A 21,198-nucleotide genomic window follows, 5' to 3' on the forward strand; every position below is an offset into this window, starting at 1 on the left:
ACTGATGTCACTTTCCTGGACTTCTGCCTTTGACGCAGTTCTATACAACATTCTTATCTCTAAATCAGAGAGACATGGATTTTAAGGCTTGACTTTTAGGCAGATAAGGAATTAGTTCAATGGGTGCGGCCATAAGGTTGTAGTCAAATGGCTCTACGTCCAGGTTGAAGCTGGCCACATGTGGTGTCCCTCAGGGGTCTGTCTTGATTCCACTGTCTAGGTCCTTGATTAAATGTTTAAGAGCACTGGTCTCAAGCGCACTCTCAGCAAGATTGCAGACAACAGTAAGCTGACTGGTGCAGCTGCTATAACAGAAGGAAGCAATGCCAACCACAGGGAGCTGGACAGGCTTGAGAAATGGGCTCATGTCAAACTAACCAGGTTCAACCAGGCTGGTTGGAGGTGCTTCACCTGAATCCTTGAGTGAATCAAAGGAGGGGTGGCCAGTAGTGCAAGAGAGGTGATTCTCTCCTTTGTTCTGCCCTCATGAGGCTCCACCCAGAGCATCATGTCCTGGTGTGGGGCCACCCAGTACAAGGCAGATATGGAGTTAGTGGAACAGGTCCAGTGGAGGGCCATGAACATGATCTGAGGGCAAGAGCGCCTCTCCTACTAAGAAAGGCTGAAGTATCTGGGCTCATTGAGCCTGGAGAGGAGAAACCTCCAGGGATACCTCATTGTGACCTTCCAGCACCAAAAGTAAGGTTATAAAATGTCGTTCTCTCTGTTTTATATAGTCTGATAGTGATGGGACAAAAGGGAACAGTCTTAAACTAAAAGAAGGGAGACTTCAGGTTAAATGTTAAAAGGAAGTTTTTTACTCAGAGTGGAACAGGCTTCCCACAGAGCAGCTGTGGACACCCCATCCCTGTAAGTTTTCAAGGGCTGATAGGGAAGCTTTTTATAGTATTAACATTTCATTCAGGTATAATTCTGCAGTAACTCACAAGTATTTAGATATTAAATCTTTAATAAACAAAGACAAAATTACAGAATTACGTAATTAAATAAGTTTAAGAATAACACAGAACCACACAACTTAATAATCTCAATATTGCCAAAGGCTGGGCAACTTATCAGCAGTTCAGAAACTAGACTATATTGACAAACGAGTCTATACAATATCATAGAACACACATTCAGATATTACTGGATGTTAAAAAGGTTAATGAAGTAAAAGTAAGGGCCATGTAATTACATTACTTGCAAAAATAATTTGACATTATCTTACTGAAAGAATTTGAAGATCTGGTATCAAGAAGGGGGAATTATTGTGATTTTTCTTTTTTTTCCTACTAAGTAAAAACCACTTTGAACAGCTCTATCGCATGCAAAAAGCAGAACAAATATTTAAAATTCAATACATTCAGACTGTAACAATATACTACTAAAATAAGTTCGGAATTCAGAAACAGAGATGAAGAATGCACTGGCTTTCCTCATCTTCTTGACATTTCAAGAAATTCAAGATTGCTGATAAACAGGTGAGGGAATGCAGAAGAAAACCAGTAGGGTCTTTCAAAACGTAGTCCTTCCATTTTTATCTAACACAACATCTGTCAAAACAACACAAACACTAAACTAGGAATAGATACTTCCTCTGCCTGTAGCTGGTTTTGCAAGACAATATAAATAGCTTAAGAGTGTGATGTTATGTTTTAACGCTTGCTGAGCAGGTTGTTCTATAAGATGAACTACTACTACACTTTTAAGAAGTAAAGTAAGTATTTGAATGTACATTAGAAGAAATCTACAATGGGAGTCTTAGAAGAGAATCTCTTACTGGGGGGTGGGAGGAAAGGAATCAACTCATTCTACTCGAAAGTTGAATATTATTAAATTGCAGAGTGAAAAATACAAGTAGTTCATAATATTAGTGTACACTGCATGTAACTGGCACTAACTTTAAGGCATTCTGAAAGTTCTGAAGTCATTCTTAAAGCCTTATCAGGATAAATAAATAGAAATTATAGAAATTAAACATGAATAGTTTGGTGAAATACACAAATTTTCTTACTGTAAGCATCATAGGTTCACAAACTTCTTTTTTGAACTTGTGTTTGTTCTTTCTTAGCCACATAAGAGCAGAGTGCGTGTCTCGGAATCTCCCTTGAAGAGCCTCTTCCTTTATTTTAATTATGTTATTAAGTTGTCCAATACGATCAATTATTCCTGTAATTTAAAACAGCCTTTAAACAGAGTCCATAGCACGTACACATCACAATTAGTATTATCCAATACTTATTGACTATGTTACAACAGCAATAATGCTGTTAGGAAATTACGAGAAATAAAAGTTTATCTTCCTACTTATTCTAAGGGAATCTAAGAATTACTCAAGCTTACATTCTAGAATCAAATGACTTCTCCAAAGTATAAGGAAATGTGTGGTAACACACTATTTAGTTCAAGAACATAGGAATTCAGCTCCTGGCTCCACACAGGACCTCTCAAAATTCAAACCTTATGTCTGAGTGCTTATCAAACTCCAGTAGGTTCAGTACCATAACCACTTCCTTGAAGAGCCTTTTCCAGTGCCTGATAACTCTATGATGAAGAACCTTCTTCTAATACTCTGCTCAGACCCTCTCATGATAGTGCTCTGTGCCATTCCCTTGAGTCCTGGAAGAGATCATCCTGGATGACATGCTTGATCATGTGAGAAATAAGCGTGTGATCCGTGACAGCCAGCACAGCTTCACCAGAGGAAGGTCATGCTTGACCAATCTGGTGGCCTTCTATGATGGAGTGATGGCATTGGTGGACAAGGGAAAGGCGACCGATGTCATTTACCTGGACTTGAGCAAGGCCTTTCACATGGTCCCCCACCACATCCTTATCTCCAGATTGGATGGATGTGGATTTGATGGATAAGAAACTGGTTGAAAGGCCGCAGACAGAGGGTGAGCATCAATGGCTCCATGTCCAGGTGGGGGCCGGTAACGAGTGGCGTCCCCCCGGGGCTGTCTTGGGACAGGTGCTCTTTCACATCTTTATCAATGACATCGATGATGGAATCGAGTGCACTCTCAGCAAGTTTGCTGACAACACCAAGCTGAGTGGTGCAGTCGACACAGTGGAAGGAAGGGATGCCATTCAGAGGGACCTCAACAGGCTAGAAAGGTGGGCCCAGGTGAACCTGATGAGGTTCAACACAGCAAAGTGCAGAGTTTTGCACTTGGGCCGGAGGAATCCCAGGCATCCCTACAGACTGGAAGGAGTGGTCCTTGAGAGCAGCCCTCCAGAGAAGGACCTGGGGATCTTGATAGATGAAAAACTTGACTTGAGCCAGCAGTGTGCCCTTGCGGCTCGGAAGGCAAATGGGATCCTGGGTTCCATCAAAAGATGGGTGTCCAGCAGGGACAGGGAGGTGATTGTTCCCCTGTACTCTGCTCTTGTGAGGCCCCATCTGGAGTACTGCATCCACGTGTGGAGCCCTCAGTACAAAAGAGACAGGGAGCTGTTGGACAGGATCCAGAGGAGAGCCACAAAGATGATCAGGGGACTGGAGCACCTCCCCTATGAGGACAGGCTGAGGGAGCTGGGCTTGTTCAGCCTGGAGAAAAGAAGGCTGCGGGGTGACCCCATTGCAGCCTTTCAGTACCTAAAGGGAGCCTACAAACTCTTTGAAAGGGTTGATAACTGCAGGACAAGGGGAAATGGTTTTAATTTGAGGGAGGGGAGATTTAGGTTGGACATCAGGGGGAAGTTCTTTACAGAGAGAGTGGTGAGGTACTGGAACAGGCTGCCCAGAGAGGTTGTGGATGCCCCGTCCCTGGAGGTGTTCAAGGCCAGATTAGATGGGGCCCTGGGCAGCCAAATCTAGCATTAGGTGGGAAGGTTGGTGGCCCTGCATGTGGAGGGGGGTTGGAGATTCATGATCCTTGAGGTCCCTTCCAACCCTGCAATTCTGTGATTCTGTCCTGTCACCAGAGAGAAGAAATCAGTGTATGCCCCTCAACTCCCCTTGTAAAGAAGCTGCAGGCTGCCATAAGGCCTTCCCTCAGTCTCCTCTTCACTGGGCTGAACAAAGTGACTTTTGTGACTCTTCATACATCTTGCCTTCTAGATCCTTCATCTTTGTTTCATTTATTTGGACACTAATAATTTTATGTCCTTAATGCTTTACCTTCATATTTAGAAACAGTAATACCGAAAAGAGGCAATGGGAAATTTCTGAATATTATTTCATGTTTGCAGAGAAATGATTGTGTCACAGTAGACTAAGAAAGCATTTGCTACTGATAAAAATGAGATTAAATGCCTTCTACACCCCTTGAAGTAAAATATATAGTCTCTCTTTCCTTCAGCAATTTGAAAGTTTACTTTTATTAAGATTAGTCCAAGTTTATCTAAAAAGGACAAGCCAGCATATATACCGTCAAATATATAATTTTAAGCACCACATTCTCAAAGCAAACTTTTTTCATCTTGCAAGTACACACCCTCACTAACAAACAAATATCCACTTGTTCTTCCTAATTTTAAAGATGTTTCTGTTACTTTTAATAAAACAGACAAGAGGACTACTCGTGTAATGTGTTCTAGAATGAGGGCTTGGTGAAACATCTCAAATTATTACAGCAGAACAATAAACAGATGTAAGAAGAATCTTTAAAATACATCAAAAGAAAAAAATAACAGTATATCACTTACTTCCATTCTCCCTCTCTTGGTTTATTTTCTCTGTTGTCACATCACCAATATCACTGTCAATATTTGCCCTTTCTTCCTGTACATGTTTCAGCTCATTATTAACACTATCAATTTGTGGCTGAAGATTCTCACAGTCTGTCACTTTATTAAGCTCATTGTTCCATTCATCTATCATCTTATAAGCACTTAGTATTTTCTTTTTTCTGTCCGCTTCTTCATCTTTTTTCATTCTGAGAGCTTGATTAATTTCTGAAATCTAAGAATTTTGAATATTTTCAACATTAAGGGAATTCAGTATACAAATATGACAAATAGTATGACAAATAACTTATCTACCAGTGAGATAGTTATTAAATACAGGTGTAGCCACACATTTAAACTGTAAGAATACATTCTAGTTCCAGTAGCCCTATGGCAGTTTAAGAGCTGATAAGATTTTATCAATACATGGAAATACTTGAGATGGCTAAAAAAAAAAACTTATAATAATTTTTTAAAGTCCCTTTAATTCTACACAAGTGGACGTTTAAAGCATAACACCTTCCTTAACACATCTGAAAGTTAGTCTAAATAGCATAAAGCCTACTACACAATATAGTGTGCAACTTGAACTACACAGTTGATGCCTGAGCACTTAGATGAAGAACAAGAATTCCCCTTTACAAAAGATTTTTGCTTCCTCTTGATGTACTTAGTTAACAGAAAGAATAACCCTAGACTCTCACAATATATACTTGAGGAATGTTTAATGCTGTGTGCACTACTGTATTACAGAGGCTGTAGTTTCTCAAGAGTAACCTGTAATGCATATATAGACATACAATCCATTCTGAAAGTTTTTAGGTTGAAGTAACTGATTTTATGTAGCATACGCTTGTTAAATAGTTACAATCACTTGACTAGACTAATAGGTGTCTGATTGTCAGATGTGTTTTAGTGCTATATTTAAGGACTAGCATTCTACCTGAATACAGCATGTACCATAACCACTAATGAATTAATAAATAAAAACTACCACAATTAAGGTGACAAACATCAAGACTCTTACTTGCTTATCTTTCATCTCCAGTGCATCTTGCTTTTCTTTATATTTTTGAGAAACATCTTTGATTTCATCAGCCTGCATAAAAGATACTTAAATTAGATAGTAATAAAAAGTAGAATACATGCTTAATTATGGATAAATACAAAATTCTTTTAAATTTAATTCATTTTTGAAAACAGAGCTATAAGTGAATGTGTATGACTGAGAAAGGCAAACTCACCAGTTTCTTATTCTAACATGTATCTGAATCCTTTACACTTCCAGCAATTTGTACAGAACTGAGTTTTGGCATATAATCTGTTCGTAACCATGCAGAATCAGATACAATCTACAAATTCAGGCATGACAGAAGAAGCCTCCTAACCTAAAAAATTCCACCTTTGACTTAACAAGTGTAACATTCACATCCTTGAACAGCAAGAACAGGACTCTTTTTCTAAATCGACTTTATTAAGGAAAGTTTCTACTTTGAACCAAATCTTAAGAGTTGGAAAGGCTTCAGTTACAAGCTCAGGACAGCCAAGACAGTCTGTCAAAGCCATCTTGACTCTGAAGCATGCCATACTAATGATATATCCTACAAAACCGAGCATTACAAATTGCTGAGTAATGGACAGGACAAGACAAGACAGTTGTGACAGTTGTAAGGGACCCTTGTAAGGGACCCACAACTACTGTCAAGTACAAGTGCCTTACCACTTCAGAGCTAAGCAGAAGTTAAAGGAAGTTAACAAGTACATTATTCAAACACCTTCATTGAAGACTGACAGGCCTGGGGCATCAATCACCTTTTAGGAAGCCCGTTCTAATATTTGACCACTCTCATGGTAAAGAAATCTTTCCTAATGACTAATCTGAATCTCTCCTGGCACATCTTTGTGTCATTCCTGTGCATCCTATCACCAAGAAATTCCCAGGAGGAGAGCCTGGCACCTTCCCCTGCTTCTCCCATTCAGGCAGCTGCAGCTGTGATGTCACCTTTCAGCTTCCTCTTCTCAAGACTGGACAACTGAAGTCATTATAGGTCATGCCTTCCAGGTCTTTTACCAGCTTTGATGTCCTCTGAAGGCTTTTAAGGACCTTTTTTATATTACAGAGCCCAGAACTGCACACAGTACCTCAAAGTGAGGCCACATCCATGCAGCAGAATCACCTCTTTTAACCAGCTGGCAGTGCTGTGTTTAAGGCACCCCAAAATGTGTTTTGCTTTCTTGACCGTAAAGCTACACTGCTGGCTCATGCCAGCACAGATGCCCTTCTGCTGGGCTGCCCTCCAGCTATTTATGTACTTCTGTCTGGCACACTCCAATCCAGGTGCAAAACTTGGCATTTTCCTTCATTGAATTTCATTGCTGATTGCTCAGAGCTCCAACGTATCTTTGCAAGACCTCTTGTACCTCCAGAAAGTCAACAGCATCTCCCAGTTCAGTATCATCAGCAAACTTCCCAAAGATGCATTCCTAGATCTAGATCATGGATAAAAAAAGTTGAAGAGGACTGGCCCTAGAATTGAGCCGCTGGGGAACACAGCTAAGTGACTGGCTGCCAGCCCGGTGTACCTCCATCCACTATGAACTTATAAGTTCTGCTGTTCAGTCAATTATCATTCATGTAACATGAACATGTCAGACAATCTGCCCAAAAGGATGCCATAAATGACAGTATCCAAGACTTTACTAAAATACTGGAAGATTACAGTCACTCCCATCCTTCATTCACTAGCCAGGTAACGTTAGAAGGGGATCAAATATTTCAGCCAGGACTTTCCCATCATGAGCCTAAACTGACTATGTCTGATAACTGCTTTGTTATTTAAGTGCCTTATAATGACACCCAGCATAATCTCCACAACTTTGCCAGGTACCAATGTTAGACAAACAGGCAGTTTCCCCAATCTATTCATGTAGTAAATGGGCACCACATGGGATAGCTTCCAGTCAGAGAGAACCTTCCCAGATTCCTAAGAATCCTCTGGTAAATCACTGAGAGGGGTCCAGCTATAACTTCCACTAACTCCACCAGTACTGTGGAGTGAATTCTGTCAGATGCTGATGCAGGCACCACTGCCCAGAAAGCATTAGAACAATTTAGGTTAGTAGAAATTTCTGGAAGTAATCTAGTCCAGTGCTTGCTTCCAGGATGATATCATTTGATCAGGTTATTAAGACACTTGCCTGAGTCCTGAAACCTTTAATGATAGATCCCGTTACTTCTTTGAACAATCTCTTTCAGCATTAAGAAGTCCATGTGGTAATTTCACTCTTCTCAATACCTAACCAGAACTTCCTGCATACCAAATTGTGTCTGTTAACTTGTTTTAACAAAAAGAGTAGGAGAAGGTCCATAATCTTTTTGTCTCAAAATGCTACCTGGGAAGCATAACAAGAGGGAAAGAAATAAACTGGCAACCTTCAGACTTCTTACAGTATCTCACTGTTGTATTACACAACTTCAGTTGTCACTAAAACTAACAGGTTCAAAAGATTATCACTTTGAAAAAGTGTTCTGAAAAAGCTACTAATTGCAAGTCATATTAAAAAAAACAAATGGAATTATAATCACACATGCTATGCCTTCACTACATATCTATCTTCCCTGAATGAGTAAGGCAGGACAGAAAGCCTGAGTAAATTACAGTGCAGGCATAGAAATAATCACAGCATTCCCATTGGAAGGAATATCCTCCTACAAATCAAGTCACACTGGAAAGCTTCGATGCACAAAGAGATAATTGTGCAGAGTCTTTTCCCTCTTGCAAGCTGAAAGGTCACACAACTTACAAGCCCTGATTCTGCTGTTGTTTGCATAGAGGCAAGATGGAACAAGAACACACCTTGGACTTGGAATTCACTACAGTACAGTTCTAATTCTACAATGCTCTCTCTAAAGATCTCAAACATCACTCTGAAGATGAATACCTCTTTCAGGAAACTGATAAGAAAACATTCATAAAACAATTTTGAAGCCCCTAAAAGTCAGAACATTATTCAAGGAACAATATAATTTATATAAATTTTTAGTCATCATTATAATTTCAGTTATCACATTTATATATACTGACTTTATAGAATAGATTAACAACTGTACTCGTGTTTATAGTTTTCATGGTACAGCCATAGCACTCTGCTTTATACTATCAAATATTGTGAAAAATTGCAAAGCAGTCAGTGCCAAAACTATTCCAGTATTCTCCCAATTTTATCATCCTTTTCCTTCAAAATGGGAGGATGCAATTTTCTTCAGAACCCACATGTCTCATATGCCCAAAGCAGAAAGTGCGACTCATTTTTCAATCTAACTGATTTATTGCAAGGGTTTTAACACAGAGACAACAGAAATAGCCATTCTCTCTAGCTGCAGCAATTTCTTCCAAAGTTTAACTCCGCCTTTACTTTTATACCCCTCCTTCCAGGCAAAATTTAAAACGCTGGGCCTGGCTTTTTGCCAACAAAATGTAAGCAACACATAGTAACAAGGCAGTTTATCTCTGTTACCATATATTCTCAAGCCAAGAATAACCTCTTCACAAGCAGCAAGGATTACAGGTATTTGGTAACAGACATAAGCCTCAACCAAAGGGCCTAAAAACCATCAATCTCCCTACAGGTCTGTGTCCAAAACAGGGAAAATTTCAAATGTTAAACCGCTTTCTCTTAATGCGCATCTGAAAGTTTTTTTTTAAAAAAAAAAGATTTTTAGGCAAAATTGAAGTTATACTGCTTTTACAATAAAAATTATTCACTAATTAACTCATCCTGGTTTACAGCGTAATTATCTCTGAAATTACCTCCTGACAGCACAGCAACAAAGAGCACACTTCCAATGAACTTATTTCTACAAACAAACAAAAAAGGTATCTGGAAGTTTCAACACACAAGACAGACCTACTGGTGCAGAAGTCCAAGGAGTATGAGTGCGTAACTTTAGCGTAACTTCTAATAATGTCAAAAACTATTAAAGTCTACCTACATTAATGGGCAACTATTTATCTCAAGGGTATCTCGTAACTGAACAGTATCATAGGAAGATACACAGTTAAATGAAACGCCTTGTTAACTTGTCTGTTGCTGTACTGACGTTGAAGGCATAACTGGACATACAATAGATTCCCTTAAGCCTCTCAGCACAATCTAGGACTCTGTAGGGGCTCTGAAGATGGCATAATAATCATCCAAGTTAGACTTGGGTGCATCATTTAACATCAGGCAAAAATTCTGGTTTTGGAAGTGCTGTATCATAATGATATATAGAATACTACAACACAGTCAAAATTCTGGAAAGTGAGCACTGGAAAGCACTAATAGAACATCTCAGTAAGATTTCTATGAATTATTTATTGCAAATGTCACATCTCTCTTTCTTTGCAACTTTTTGGCTTCTAGAATACTGTAAAACAAAAACACGTAGTTTATTCTCCAAATCCAAACAGAATACCACTTTAGCATAGCTAACCTTGTAAATGTTTAGAGTTTGATACTTCACAAGTTTAGATACAGCACTGAAACAAATCTACTTAAGAGTTAGTCATAAAAGGGTGTAAGCCAATTACGAAGCACATCTCCCCAGCTTTGTTTATACAGTTCTGCAGCAAACAGCCTATACTAAGTATGCTCTCTTTAAGTTGAAACTAAAAGGCTTACTATTTTGTCATAGGTTTCTGATATAGAACCTAACTTCTAAATGAGAAGAGACCAGTATTTTTACAAATTGCGGCAGCAGTGGTCTGCAGCAAAATTCTTTCTAGTTTTAAACAGATCAGCATAACATTTAATTAAAAATATTAACATATGACTAAAACATAGCAAGATAAAAACAGGCCACAAAAACAAAGCTTATCATTTCACAGGAATGTAAATCCTCACAGTGTAATAAAAATAATCATGACTACCAACTGTTAAACTTCCACTAAGGAAAGGCACTTACTCATTAAAAAAAAATTACAAACAAAAAATCCCCCAACAAAAACAACAAATACACACCACCAACACCAATCTGATCAGGTTCAACATGAGCAAGAATAAACTCCTACACTCCTACACCTAGAGGAATGGCTGCATGCATCAGTACAGGTTAGGTGCTAACATGACCTTCTAGAAAGGAGCTCTGCAAAGGATTTAGGGGTCCTGCTGGACAATAGTTGGCCATGAGCCAGCAGCATGCCCTTGCAGACAAGAAAGGGCCAATGGTATTCTAGCATGCATTACAAAGAGCATGGCCAGCAGGTCAAGGCAGGTTGATCCTCACCCTCTACGCTGTCCTGGTGAGGGCACGCACCTTCAGTACTTGATCTAGTTCTGGCTCTAGTTCAAAAAAGGCAGCAACCTTCTAGAAAGCCAGAGAGATAGTGAGGGGCCTGGAGCATCTTCCATACAAGGAAAGGAAGAGAGATCAGGGATTTCAGCCTTGAGAAGACTGAGAGGGGATCACATCAGTGCTTACAATTATCTAAAGTACAGGAGACAAGTAATGGAGCCAGATTCATTTCAGTGGTACCCAGGAACAGGACTAGGAGCAATGGGCACAGAAAGTTTCATACAAACATGAGGAAGAACATCTTTACTTTGACTGTGACAGAGCACTGGAACAAACTGCCTAGTGAGGTGGTGAAATCTCCTTTTCTGGAGATATTCAAAACCCACCAGAAAGTTTTTCTGTGCAACACACTGTATGGAACCTGCTTTAGCAGTCACTTGGAATAGATGATCTCCAGCAGTCCCTTCCAACACCTACAATTCTGCATTTCTGTGAAATGCCACTGAAGTTTCAGACTCTGACTATGCGCTGTTTCATTACAGCAGGTGCCACAGGTGTCTTTACAACATCTGATCAGCTGCCTTCAAATATAACTACTGCAGCAAATATTCTCATATTACTATTTAACTTTTGTTAGCTATTAAAAATTTTTACTGCCTACACATATAATCATGTCTGCAGACCGACTGGGTACTTGATAGTTAAGTCCTGCTGTGAATAACACTACCTTACTATTTGTCATACAAAAATTGTAATTTTCCTGATCCCTAAAAAGAAAAGTTACCCAAAAACTAAACATAGCTGTAAAGCATAGGCAGGCTAACCATTTAAATTCTTCTCTGCATAACAATATTCACAACTGGTGGAAGACTATTGTCTACTAAAAATATTATACCCTACTTACGCAATAAAAGCTAAACATTATAGAAAAGCTGTTAGACCAGGAAAGTTGAATTTAGCCTAAATTATCCACCAAACTTGCCACATTTTCAGAAGATACAAAAGAACATCCACAAGCAAAGTATAGATCAGCTGAAAACACACGTCAGATTTAATTCAGTTAATTTAATTCAGTTATCTAACTTAGAGAAGCTGTTAACACAACATCCCTGAAGATTCTGAAGGAAAAATACAAAGCATGCCTGTTCTTGTACTGCCAAGAGTGGACTTTCAGAGTGGATGCTTAAGGTTTGTTACAAAATGCATTCCTTACCTTTACTGCTTTAGAGGAACAGAGATGTGCAAAAGGCAGAACGAACACAAAAGTACTTCAAAAAATTATTCTAAAACATATTATGGCATGCTAGGAAGAAAGATTCTACTGTTTTAAACTTTACAAAGCTGAACAAAGAACACCTGAATACTTTATCTGAGAACTTAAAATACTTACTGTATTTCTGATCTTCATATTCAGACTATTATAAGATTCTTCAAACTCTCGGATTTTTTTTGTCAGTGGAGATTGCATTTCCTTCAGATTCTTCAGTTCTTCCTTGGCCTGGTCTCTTCTTTGTTTTACATCCTCATGCTGCTGACGAACAGTTTCATACTCCTTGGAGGAGTAGCAAATAATATAATTAAAGATTTTTGTCTTCCATTCCAACAATGCTTTAACATTTTATGTAATTGAACAAAAGTTTTAAGAGAAATACCTCATTCATAGGCTACTACTGGGGTGACTACTCTAGTAATCCTCCTGCTATTGATCACTATGACCAAAAGATACAGAGATAATTTAGTCTTCAATGAACAACATGCACATTTACTGGTTCTCAGGTGACAGATAATAGCAGAAGAAATGACTAATTTGCTTGAAACAACTCTTCCTCTAAATTCATCCAGGATAAACGCAAAAAAAGTAATTATTTAGCCCATCTAGATTTGGGTCATTAATTAGGCTCAAGTTCTTAAGCTACGAAGCAAATAACCAAAGAAAACTCTAGGAGAAAGAAAAGGATGGAGCTAGATAGGTTAGAGCTAGTACCATGTAACATTTCAGTAAACACAAGTAAGGCAGGAAAAAGAGAGAAAGAGAAAATTTCACAAAGCAGACATGGAAAAAACAAATCAAAACAAACAAACAAAAAACAAAAAGCTTCCACCTTCAGCTACAAATGTCAAAGACCTATAGGGTGTCCAACCTATATGCAAGAAGCATTCCAGAAAAGAAATGGAAAGCAGTGCAATTATTAAAAAACAAAAATGCTACTACTAAGAAACTGGGAATTTTGGGAAAGAAGTTAAGGTTGAGTCATTACTAGAAATAGTTTATTTTTTCATGTTATATCATCTGGAGAAAATAAAGAAAAAAACAAAAAACATGTAAACATGTAACAATCATTAGACCACAAGAGAAAAAGAGATACTCAGAGGAGCAAAAGGAGAAGGAAGAGATATGTACAAGCAGGGTAAGAGAGAAGGAAAAAAGTGCGCTGGATTTGACAGGCATGAAGAAAGCCCTGGTCCACTGCATATGCCCTTATTACTGTAAGCTTTGAAACAAAATAAAAAAGAATAGAATACAAGCTCCATCTGTAAGAACTAACTTTGTATTATCTACCATATTATCTACCACTGGATGGGACTTACATGGCAAGGTTTGGTAAGTGGGGGCTGTAGTGGTGGCCTCTGTGAGCAGAGCCCAGCACTGCCCCATGTCAGATCAGAGCCAGCTCCAGCTGCTCCAAAAGGGACCCACTGCTGGCCAGAGCTGAGCCATGACCAGCATTCGGTGTGTCTCCAAGAGAGCAGAGTGAAGAAAGGCAAAAACTGCCACGCAACAGCAGCTGGGAGAAAGGAGTAAAAAACTATGGGAGAAACAGACATACAACCTCCAACGTCAGTGTACAAGGAGGGCAGGAGGCACACCAGGTGTGGAACATAAGTTTCCTGCAGTTCAGGAGAGGTCCAGGAGCAGCAGGCTGTCCCTCTGCAGGGTGGTGCAGATCTCCACGTGCAGACTGTGAAGGAGCCCACAGTGCAGCCGTGAATGTGGCCTGAAGGAGGCTGCAGCACAGGGAGAGCCCCAGAAGAAGCAGGACCCGGGGGTATGGAGCTACTGCCCATGGAGAGGAACACATGGTAGAGCAGGAGGTACAGGGAAGCTGGTGCACATGGGGACTCGTGGTGTTGCAGTACAGTCCTAAAAGGTGGGCCCCATGGTAGGGAGCCATGCTGGAGCAGCACTTGGAGAGCTGCATCCTGTGGAAAGCCCAGAAAGGATTAGTTTGGGAAGGATGCCATTCCATGGGACAGACCCCATGTGGAACAGGGGAAGGGAGTGACCATAGAGGATGTGACAGCAGAGATGAAGAGTTACAAGCCCCCACTCCACATTCCTCTGTGCTGCTCAGAGGAGGGGCTGAAAAGCCACTTTTGGTTTGCTTTTAGCTTCTCACTGCTGTAGTCTTTTAGCAGTAGGCAGTACATTATGTGAAACTCCCTTATGCTGAACCTGTTTTGCCAGTACCTGTTGAGCAATCTCTGTCCTCATCTTAACTCTTCTGAGGAGGGGGGGAAATTAAAGAATGCTGTGATCAAGCTTAGCTGCCCATCAATGTGATACTACAACAGCCATCATTTCCTCTTAGTTATTTAATTAATCTACTTGTAAACATACATGATTAATTAAAAAAATCTATTCTGGCTATTTCTTTTTCACAATACCTATTTCTATACATATGAAAAATATTTCAAGAAAGCTGCTGTAACATAATCTAACACTAATTTCTTTAACACAGCGCAGTTCTACCATTGCTGTATTAGGAAAACTATGGTAGGTAAGAGAATCACTGAGTATAAAATTAAAACTTACCACCCAAGGTCTTTTTCTCTGAAGCATATCAATTAGGTCCAGATGGCGCTTGCATTCATGGTATCTATCAACATCCTGTTTGTATCGTTCAGCTCTCTGTTTCATTTTTTCCAATGAGTTAACTTTGTCTTTGCACACGTTCTGTAAGAACACACATTTCCATATTTTGTAGTATCTACTCCATGAAAACACATTTCAGAAAGTCATCTATACCTCATCTGAACATTAACTATGCCAAAATTTAACATCAGAGGACAATTTAGTATAGCAGTAATTATATGGAAACAATACAACCAGAATAGTTGTGCAGCTTTTTCGTAACTTCATTAAATGCTTCCTGTGAAAACAAATCTAAGTTAAATCTGAAGAACAACTTTTAAAATTTATTAAAGTTTCCTGATGCATTTCATCCCTATAGGCTGATTCTGCTACACACAAGCAGTGTGCAGAAAATACTTACGAAAGAGCTCACAGAGATCAATAACAGAAATACTAAGATAGTTATTTTGAAGCACTGTGTATGAATGGAAGTGCACATGTGTGTGCATAAATATTAGGAGAGGAACTAAGGATTAGGAGAATCACCTGTACTGACAACAACAGCCACTTTCCAGAACATAGCTCCCAAGATATCATTCTCAGCACTGAGTAACAAATTATTTCCGTAAAGATTACAAAACCTGGTATCTGGGAAATTCACAGCACAGATGAGTGTCAGGGAAAGACCCTGCATGCAAAAGGACAAGTTTGAAGCATATCACATATGCTAATCCTTTTCATTTGTTAAAATTTTAAGGCAGGAAAAAAGGACTAAGAGATAACAATCTTATCCATAAATCATGGAAATCAAGATTAAAACAAATGAATGCCTCTTCACAGCTCACGGCTCATAAAACAACATAAAAGGTATGTCCAGAAAGCAGTCACTGTCATTCAAGGACCCCAGAAAAATCATGAGGACATTACAGCAAGCATCCCCTCACCTCTATGTGCAGAACATTTGCCTTCATGTGTCTTAGTGCTTTCAAGATTGAGACTGAGTAAGACATGAAAGACGTGCACTGCTGGGTAAAATGAACTTACTACAGATTTGGTAAATGAACAACAACCTGTAAAAAAATCTCTTAAGACCTCACATTAAATTTTATAATGTGACCTTCCCTACAGCCATTCATATCTGTCTATACAATATACAAGTTTACCTCTAGTTCTCTTTCTTTTTCTTTCAAGTTTTTCAGTTTACAGTGAAATTGATACATTTCTGGAGGACCAATGGATTTTTCAGTGGCTTCAAGTAATTCAATCTTACTCATTCTTGCAAATTCTCCAACTTTGTCCTATGAAATAATAACAAAAAAACAATACAAATACAGCAATGGTTGAAACAGTACAGTACAGTAATACTGGATTTAAATACAGCAAATTCTACTTCTCACAAACATCAATTTATAGTTTTCTATCTAATAGTCCAGGTAAGGGACCAGCAAGACCACTTAACAAGGCTGCTTTCTGGATTTTGGAGAAAGAAATACAGACAACTTTTTGCCTTCAGTTACCAACTACAGAATCCAATTCTGAGGAACTGACTAGTTATAAAGAGAGAAAAAACACATGCAGAGATTGACAGGGTAAGTCAGGGATGCAGGACTGTGGATGCCCCATCCCTGGAGGTGTTCAGGGCCAGGCTGATCTAGTTGTAGATATGGAAGTTGGCAGCCCTGCCAGTGGCAGGGGGGTTGAACCTTGATGATCCTTGAGGTCCCTTTCAACCCAAGCCATTCTATGATTCTATGATTGAAGGAATCATGCAGGTAAGGGCACAAAGACAGTGCTAGACCTTGACATCTTATACCATTTCACTACAGCTTTGTCAATGTGTTTAAGAACACCTCTTAGTAGTAGTAAGAGGACGAAGAGACAACAACTACTTGTTACACACACAAAAATAGAAGGAAAAAAAAACACCGCATGGGAAACATCAGCTACTTTTCCTCAGGTCTCAAAAGACAAATGAAGACAGCAGGTAAAGGCTGTCCAGTTAGTGAGCTTTACAGGCATATGGGAACTGCTGAATCACAGCCTGAACCTCTGATTGATCATCTGAGGTGAGCAATGAGTCAGCCACAGGAGCACAGGTGAAGGCAATTCACCTGTGCTGCCAGAAGGGGTGGAGCCTGGCTCCACCTCTCCTAGACTCAATTAAGAGCTGACTACCACTCTGCTAGAGTTTTGTAAGCGAGCCCAGGATACGGGTAAGCATCTTATCTATCCTCTTTTTTTATTATAACCTGCTTTGCCTAACTCTCTTGTTTATTTCATAATTATAACATTTTAATATTCACTGATTATACAACAGGTCACATAGCCCCTTCCTTCTTTCACCACCACACATAGTATCTCCCCTCACTCACCTTGTGAATGGTCTTATTAAATTGCTGAAATTGCAGTAAAATGAAGAAATAAGAAGCGACAAAGCCCTCTGAAAACATAACACACCACACACCCTCTGTATTTCAAAATATTTCATACCTGAGGAAGAAATTGGCACAAGTTGTCCACCTGGATATTTAATGCTGCAACCTGCTCCTCTACTGTTTTCAAGGTTGTTAGTTTCCTGTTGATATGCCATGTTGATGTGTTGGTTATTACTTGAATCTCACGTGTGATAATGATATTCTCAGGTACCTTAAACCTGGTTAGTAAAAAAAAGTGTTTAGACTTTTGAGAGTACACAAAGCTTACAAAATGCCAAAGCACATTAAAAACTTCTCTGATACTTAAATATTTAGTAACTCAACAGTTATGGAAGATTTTGTTTCAGATGATATCCAGTACTTTAATGACGAATTAGTCCCACTGTATCTCTGGTGCTATTCCAAAAACATGACAAATACATTCAAATGTCACCTCAGAGGTAGTTATTTATATAAATAACATTTTCCTGATAAATGTATTTAAATTTAAAAATATATATATTTAAAAATAAATATATATGGAATGGTTTATATAAAAACACAATTTTATTTGAAATAGTAAGCATTAAAATTGGTACACAGGAGGAATAAAACTACTAAATTCTTAAAGCAAGAAATATTCACATACAGAACTCCATCAGTAAGCTGTCTATATATGCATTCCACCTGGAAATAAAAACTGCATCATACTGAATGAAAACACCAATATGTTTTCATTTTCTGCTTTCAAAGAACTGCAGTTCTTTGCACCAATCATGCACTAATTGCCTACTTAGTTCCCTACTTCAACACTTCAAAAATATAGTCAGGTTAACAATAGAAACAAATGAGCAACGAGACAGTCATACTCTCCAAATCTTGGTCAGCACTTCAATTTGGAAATGGTCTAGCTGTTTAGTACACATATTGTTAAAAATAAAGAATATAGGCTCATAACATTTTGGACTTTTAGAAAGTTTAAGAATAGAGATGACAGTAGAAGTAAGTAATTCAGCAAGCAGAGTAAGCGCTGTAACAACAGGAACCTACTTGTGGAGGACTATATGAATATTTCCCCGCAATCATTTATCTCCACATTTTAACCTACCCATCTTCTTCAGAAGATCTACAGATCCATGCTCCTTTCTTTTACCAAATAAAAAGTCTTTTGCAAAGGCTCTTGATTTCAGTCACCATTCAAAAACTAAATCTAATATTTAGAACTCAAATTTTAAAATTCACGTCAACAAATTCACCTCAGGGTAAATAATGAACAAGTGTAAAGCTTGTGGGTAAAAATTAAGTGGCAAGATAAAATAGGTAACACAGCTGTGAGCGTGTACTACAGGCCACCAAACCAGGAGGAGGAAGATGGTGAGGCCTTTAATTACCCTAATATTTGCTGGATAAGCAACACAGCCAGGCGCACAATCAGGAGGTTCCTGCAGCGTGCTTAAGATAACTTTCTGATGCAGTTGGTGGAGGAGCGGATGAGGAGAGGTGTGATTCTTGACCATGTTCTTGCTAACAAAGAAGGGATGCTGTAGATATGAAGGTATAGAGTAGCTTGGTATGCAGCGATTATGAGCTAGTGGAGTTGAAGATCTTGTATCAAAGAAATCAAACAGAAAGTAGGATTGCTATCCTGGATTTCAGGAGAGCTGACCCTGACCTCTTCAAAGATGTACTTGGAGGTATCCCAGTCTAAAACCCCACGCACATTAGAAGGGGCCTGTGAGAGCTTGTTAACATGCACCACTCCTTCCAAGCTCAAGTTTGATGCAACCCTAAAAATAAGAAAAAGGAAAGATTGCAATAAGCCTGCATGGACGAGCAATGAACTCATGGATAAACAAAAAGGAAAGAAGGTCCACAATATGTGGAAAGAAGGCCTGTCCACTTGGGAAGAAGTTAGGGACGTTGTCAGGACCTTAGGGATGCAACCTGGAAGGCTAAAGCCTTCAGGGACTAAAGCTTGCAAAGGAGGTAAAGGACAGCAAGAAAGGTGGCTTTTTTTGTTTTTGTTTTTTTTAAGTAAAAGCCAATAGTAAAAGGAAGACTAGGGAAAATGTGGGTGCCCTACTAAATGACGTGGCTGCCCTGGCAAGAGGGGACACTGAAAAGGTGGAGATACTGAATGCCTGCTTCGCTTGTCTTTACTACGAAGACTGCCCCTTGGGAATCCCAGACCCTAGAGGTCAGAGAGAAAGTCTAGGAAATGGAAGGCTTCTCTAGGGTTGATGAGGAGATGATCAGAGAGCATCTAGCCAAAATCAATGCACACAAATCTATGGTCCCTTATGGGATACACCCATGTGTGCTAAAGGAGCAGGCAGAGATGGCTGCTAAACCAATCTCAATCATGTTTGGAAGGTCTTGGAGAATGGGAGAAGTTCCTCAAGACCACAGGATTTAATGTCACTCCAGTTTTCAAAATTCAGCAAGGAGATCTGGGGAAGTACAGGCCAGTCAGCCTCACCTCTGTCCGTGAAAAGGTGATGGAACAACTTGTTCTGGACACCCCCTCCACACAACTGGGAGAGAAGAAGGTTATCAGGACTCATCAACATGGATCCAAGGGGAAATCATGCTCAACCAATCTTATAGCCTTCTATGATGCAATCACTGTGGGTAGATGGAGACAGAGCAGTGGATATCGAGTACCTTGACTTCAGCAAGGTCTTCCTGGGAAGATCATGGAACAGATCATCCTGGATGACATGCTTGATCATGTGAGGAATAAGCGTGTGATCCGAGTCCACCAGCATGGCTTCACCAGGGGAAGGTCATGCCTGACCAATCTGGTGGCCTTCTATGAAGGAGTGATGGCATTGGTGGACGAGGGAAGGCGACCGATGTCATTTACCTGGACATGAGCAAGGCCTTTCACATGGTTCCCCACCACATCCTTATCTCCAAACTGGAGGGATGTGGATTTGATGGGTGGACCACTAGATGGATAAGAAACTGGTTGAAAGGCCGCAGACAGAGGGTGGTCATCAATGGCTCCACGTCCAGGTGGAGGCTGGTAACGAGTGGCGTCCCCTAGGGGTCTGTCTTGGGACCAGTGCTCTTTAACATCTTTATCAATGACATCGATGACGGAATCGAGTGCACCCTCAGCAAATTTGCTGATGACACCAAGCTGAGTGGCGAAGTTGACACGGTGGAAGGAAGGGATGCCATTCAGGGGGACCTCAACAGGCTAGAAAGGTGGGCCCGGGTGAACCTGATGAGGCTCAACACAGCAAAGTGCAGAGTTTTGCACTTGAGACAGAGGAATCCCAGGCATCCCTACAGACTGGAAGGAGTGGTCCTTGAGAGCAGCCCTGCAGAGAAGGACCAGGGGGTCCTGATGGATGAAAAATTTAACTTGAGCCAGCAGTGTGCTCTTGCAGTTCAGAAAGCAAATGGTATCCTGGGCTCCATCAAAAGAGGGGAGGCCAGCAGGACAGGGAGGTGATTGTCCCTCTCCCCATCTGGAGAACTGTGTCCAGCTCTGGAACCCCCAGTAGAAGAAAGACAGGAGCTGTTGAAGAGGGTCCAGAGAAGAGCCATGAAGATGATCAGGGGACTGGAGCACCTCCCCTAGGAAGACAGCAGTGTGCCCTTGTAGCCAACAAGGCCAATGGCATCCTTGGGTACATTAGTAACAGTCTTGCAAGCAGGTCAAGAGAGGTGATCCTCACCCCAGCTCTGGTGAGGCCACATTTGAAACACTGTGTCCAGTTCCGGGTTTCCCAGTTCAAAAAAGAGAGCTGAGGGAGCTGGGCTTATTCAGCCTGGAGAAAAGAAAGCTGCAGGGTGACCTCATGGCAGCATTTCAATACCTGAAGGGAGCCTACAAACAGAAGGGGAATCAACTCTTTGAAAGGGTTGATAACTGCAGGACAAGGGGAGATGGTTTTACGTTGAGGGAGGGAAGATTTAGGTTGGATGTCAGGGGGAAGTTCTTTACAGAGAGAGTGGTGAGGACT

The 21,198-nt window shown here is 40.1% G+C and overlaps 1 protein-coding gene across 1 annotated transcript in view; it reads right to left on the reverse strand.

The window, feature by feature from the left end:
- The window catches only part of SMC5 (structural maintenance of chromosomes 5), a 65,819-nt gene that overhangs the window by 39,207 nt on the left and 5,414 nt on the right, over nt 1-21,198 (reverse strand). Inside the window, exons 4-10 of the mRNA XM_031608768.2 lie at nt 17,298-17,460; nt 15,971-16,105; nt 14,769-14,909; nt 12,345-12,506; nt 5,705-5,776; nt 4,657-4,912; nt 2,018-2,172 (exon numbers count right to left, since the gene is read on the reverse strand). Coding sequence (XP_031464628.1) covers nt 2,018-2,172; nt 4,657-4,912; nt 5,705-5,776; nt 12,345-12,506; nt 14,769-14,909; nt 15,971-16,105; nt 17,298-17,460 — 1,084 coding nt within the window. The remainder of the gene's footprint in view (nt 1-2,017; nt 2,173-4,656; nt 4,913-5,704; nt 5,777-12,344; nt 12,507-14,768; nt 14,910-15,970; nt 16,106-17,297; nt 17,461-21,198) is intronic.

The sequence above is a fragment of the Phasianus colchicus genome, chromosome Z (genome assembly GCF_987193195.1).
Source record: "Phasianus colchicus chromosome Z, bPhaCol1.hap1.1, whole genome shotgun sequence".
In the NCBI taxonomy this organism is placed as follows: Eukaryota; Metazoa; Chordata; class Aves; order Galliformes; family Phasianidae; genus Phasianus; species Phasianus colchicus.